Here is a 5,000-nt window from a genome sequence, read left to right on the forward strand (position 1 = left end):
GAGGATGACATCACTCTGACAGAGATAGGTCACGCATCAGGGCAAAGGGCAGAGGTGGTATGTGCACTGCTCTGAAGGGTTGCCCCAAAGAGGATATGAGAGAGCATAAATCCATCATGCTCAATAGGAAGACATGGAAATAAAGAGTAGGACTCCGAAATGCACACGCGCTGCTGAGGTAGAGGCTCTGGTGTGGCCCAGGTTTACGTGTAGAGAAGTAGGGATGGAGAAGAACAAGCAGATCACTAGTCATGAGACAGAATTCAGGTTCTGAGTTCAAGTCCATGGGCCTCATTTATAAAGCTTTGCGTAAAACTGGCGTAAAAAGCTTGCGTACATAGACAAGCAAGAACATTTACACACACCAACCTTCGGATTTATAAAAAGGTGAGCACATAAGTGCAGACCCACGCCTGTCTCCCTTTATAAATCACAATCAACTGTAAATGAAAATGAAACTCTTCACTCGTATATGTCTGCCAGACCATATATGTGCCAGAATGCATCAACATCAGAATCAGTTTAAACATAATTTGTCCTACCTTGATAACACATTTCATATAATCCAAGTATTGTTTAATAATTACAGATTCAATTAAATATGATTCCCGATTAAACTGTACAACATATTTGAGTTTTTGTTTGTTGCAGGAGCAGATATCTACGTATGTTTGAATTTATTATCCTATATCATGTTTTTTCATTTAGATTTAAAAAGATTATATTCAACCATCTTGTCATTGACAGAGTACAAGAGAAACACAGTTCGTCATCTAAACAGATTGAGTGCATTGTTCAAAAGCCATGAATGTTTCGAGTTTATTGTTACGTCACATTGCACAAGTGTAAGAGAGTAACATTCTATTAGGCTTCGGTTCCTGACATTGCAGCACAAGACATATGGCAATAGGCTTAATACAAGATAAAGGTGACAATATTATAGGTAAGACAGGATACACTAGTGGTGCCACTAGTAATAAGATAGCTCAGTAAGAAAGTGGCTGTGTGCCAAGGTTTTCAAAGGCTACATGGGCTGTGCTTGGGGATGATAGTCAATTGTCTACAGTGGGCTTGTTCATGTATGGATCATCATCTTCAATGGACATTGTATGGTGTATCATTGGACTTATTGGGAACGTTACCCTTATGAAGACGTTCATTAATGTAAAGTCAATGCTCAACTTGTTCATGTCCAGCCTCGCGCTACATGCAATGAATATGAATGTAAAAAGGCAATATATTTGCATGAATATCAATATGATATGTACAGTAAAGATATATGTACAGTGTGATGCTTACAGGACAAGGGCGAATAAATGTACAGTTAAGGTACAGTATGTGCAGTGTGCACATATATTCTTTGTGTGCACTCCATATACGTGAGAGGTAATATCTCGATTTATGTTACACGTTGGTAGCAAGTGTTTCTCCAGTTTCATCTTTCTGCCAGCGGAGTCGCAGTTGCTCATTTCTCAAGTTTCTGTACGTAGGCATGGGTCCAAGTGTGCGTGAAGGATTTGTTCCAAACAAAAAGGCGTTGTTTTTTTATTATTAATCCAAAATTGCGGTAAAGGTAGTGTACGCCCATTTGTGGGCGTAAATAAGCTTTATAAATGAGGCCCCAGTTCATTGTCATTGCTGTTGGACTGTTGAGTTTGTCACAGTGTTCAAAAGCCATGAATGACCCACTGTTACACTACCACCTGGTATTACTAAACAACTCTGGTTCTGCGGCTCTACTCCTTGACGCTTTGATTCCAGGATGTGGAACATCTGAGAGTGTAAGCTAATGTAAATGCAAGGCTCTGATTCTATGCTGTACACTGCTTGCATAAATATACCTAATTTTACACCTTCTCATACACCACGGAAACATCCTGGAAAACACACACACACTCTCTCTCTCTCTCTCTCTCTCTCTCTCTCTCTCTCTCTCTCTCTCTCTCTCTCAACCTCCTCAGTTCCATTGAAGTAAGGTTTGAAAGCCAAAGCTACAGTAAGGAGAATAGAGAGTCTCTGTGTTAGCTGTAGTGAACTCCACTATGTGACGTACCAGTTTTACCTGCAGCTCTCTGTGAAAACATCTGCAAGCTGGCAGAGCTTTATTTTCTTTTGCCTGGCGTGCCAGGGAGTGCTAATGTCAGACAGAGGGCTGTTGTGTGACTCTGTGCAATTCCACTGGAACTGTGGAGCTGTACTCTGCATGTCAACTGTAGCCCTGCCTCCCCAGCCATGTGCCTCAGAGTATGCTAGGCTAATTCTACTGTCACTGGGAGTCAGTTAGGCTCCTTCTACTGTCACTGGGAGTCTGCTTTCGTCACCTACATAGCATTGAAATGGCCCTTATTAAGGTCCTTAATGACATTTGTGTAAATACCGATTCCGGAAATGTCTCAGTTTTGGTACTACTAGAAGGTCTATCCTTTGACACTGCCTTTGACACTGTCGACCACGACATTCTAAAAGATAGACTAAAAACTTGGGTAGGACTTTCAGGCACTGCTCTAAACTGATTTAGTTTCATTTGATTTAATTTAAGTTTATTTTTCAAACAAGCCTAAACCCTACACATATTTAAACCTAAGCTAAAAACCTTAATGTTTTGCAGCAGTTATGATTAAACACTAACACTTGTACCTATGTCTTTTTATTCATTAACTATTATCTTATTAAACGTTTTATCTATTGTTAGAGCAAATTATCAATAAAAGCAGCCTGTTTCGTTTCAAGATGTATAAGAAAAGATATTTAATATTCTTCTGCAGAAGGAGGAAGTTTACAGGTTCGTCAGACGCATCTGAAGATTCAAAGTTCCTCGTAAAAGTCTAGATCATTCATTACATCTCAGTATTTATGCACTCAGGTACCCTCAGGTAAGAGGTCCGCCCTCGGGTGGGGTCTAGACCAATCATGAGCAAGGGGTGTGGGTTTGTACATGGATGAAGATGATGGGGGATGAAGGTTAAGGGGGAATCGGCCCCCACTTTCTCCTAGACACACAAAGGTGGAAAAAGCAACACAAAGGCTATAACTGGTTTAGTCTGGTCCTAGAGTACTGGGTCTGGGGAACACAAAGGTCCAAAACTGTTCTAGATGGCTTAGTCCATCTAGATGCAGGTCAGAAGTGAAAGAGAGCAATCAGGTCATTGTAATCATTTAAATGTGTCTGTTGTCTAGCCAATGTCAAACTTCAAGTAGAGAAACTGGTTTCATTGTGTGACAACAGGAAATCAGTTTCTATAGCTTGCTGTAGATATTCAATTTAAGATGATGGAGTTTGAATCTTAAATGTAGAAAAATTTCTTATTACATATAATAATTTTCTCTCACACTATTTACTTCTATATATATATAATATATATATACAGTATATCTGCAGCAGTTATGAGTTTAGGCTGAAACATGCTGAATGGTCCATAATCCAAGCGTTGTAAATATGTAAATATGTAAATATCGGCTAAATGTGTTTGTAAATATCGGCTAAATATGTAAATATCGGCTAAATGTGTTTTAAAATATCGGCTAAATGTGTAAATATAGACTAAATGTGTTTGCAAATGTGTCATTTTACTACATTGCCTTGCCTTCACCAGATGCTGTCACCAATGTCATGTTATTTGAAAGAGAGGGATGGTAGCTTGCTGTCATCATGGTCTTACCTGATAGCTGTGCAGGTGTACTGTGGCTGACCCCATTGGTGTAGAGGGAGGCAGAGCGGGAGAGAGGGGCGGAGTTAGTGGGGACCGGTATAAAGGTCGGGTCCAGGTCTAAAATGAGCAGGTTGAGCTGCTCGATGGACTCGTCAATGTCTGTGGCTAAGGAGGCCAGTTCCTCCTCTCTGCACTGCTCCACTGAGAGGTCCGGTGTGTGTGAGGCGTGTTCGGTGTGTCTAGTGTGTGTGCCGTTGTCCCTCTGCACAGATGAGCCCTCACCTCTCACCCCATCCACCCCCCGCTGGACAGCATCCCCGCTGCTCCTCCCCCTGCTGGGCGTGTCTGGAGCTGCCAGGGGCGGGGTTTCCACAGGGCTGTCCCGTCCCCCATCTGCCCCCTGATCTCCCCCTGGAGGAGAGTAGGGGCGGGGGTGGGCGTCAACTATTTGCTGCTGCTGCTGCACCCATGTATGGGTGGAGTGGATGGAGTTGTTGGAGTGGGTGGAGTATCCGCTCTGCACCAATCCCTGGGCGTCAGGCAGGCTCTCAGACGAGAGAGAGCCGATGCTGGCTGAGCTGTGCCTGTCTAAGGTGGGGCTAGTCTCATCATCGTCCAGAATGTCTGTCTCCCTCTCGCTGGGCGCGGGCTCTCCGTTATCAGGCTGTTTTAACCCTGCCTCGCCCTCCGACATCTCCCCCTCCCCACAGTTGGAGGTCGGGAACTCAGTCATGACCTCCAGAGGAGGCTGAGCCAGCTCCAGACCGACCCCAGAAATCAGACCTCTGTGCTGGGTACGCTCGTCCTGACCGGGCCCTCCCCTGGGGCTCGCTGCAGCTGCACCGCCTGTCCACTGGGAGGCCACAGAGAGGCCCGAGTCGCTGCTGGCCGACAGGGCAAGATCGCTGGAGATAAGGCTACAACTGTTGGTTGCCTTGGTTACCAGAGCTCCTTCCTCACTACTCTTCTTCCTCACTGTGGCATACAGGCTGCCATCGACAGGGCCGTATGTTGGAGGTAGCACTGAGGAAGAGTAGGAGAGAGGAAGAGTAAGACAGCCATAATGAACCACATCTAGAGCTGTGTAACATCTACACACACAGAGCTGACACACACACCTGAGTCACGTATAGAATGCATCCTAGACCTATGCGACCCTCATCCTCTTCTCCGAGTCATCACCTGACATACACACACATACACACACCTGACAGATGTTTGCTCCCACTCCAGACACACTCCATCAAGATAACACACAGTGTCTTTGTGCAGGCTGTGTGAGTGTGTCATGGAAAGAACACGTCTGCCAGAGGACACCTCCACCTTGGCACTGATAGAGCTGATCTGAGT

General features: G+C 44.4%; 1 protein-coding gene across 1 annotated transcript in view; it reads right to left on the bottom strand.

The window, feature by feature from the left end:
- Positions 1 to 5,000, bottom strand: part of tns3.2 (tensin 3, tandem duplicate 2) — a gene marked incomplete at both ends in the record, with an annotated part of 33,284 nt that overhangs the window by 20,087 nt on the left and 8,197 nt on the right. Inside the window, 1 exon segment of the mRNA XM_080536606.1 lies at positions 3,660 to 4,673. Within this exon segment, the coding sequence (XP_080392732.1) occupies positions 3,660 to 4,673 (1,014 nt within the window).

The sequence above is a fragment of the Nansenia antarctica genome (genome assembly GCF_963989245.1).
Source record: "Nansenia antarctica genome assembly, chromosome: 7".
NCBI lineage: Eukaryota > Metazoa > Chordata > Actinopteri > Argentiniformes > Microstomatidae > Nansenia > Nansenia antarctica.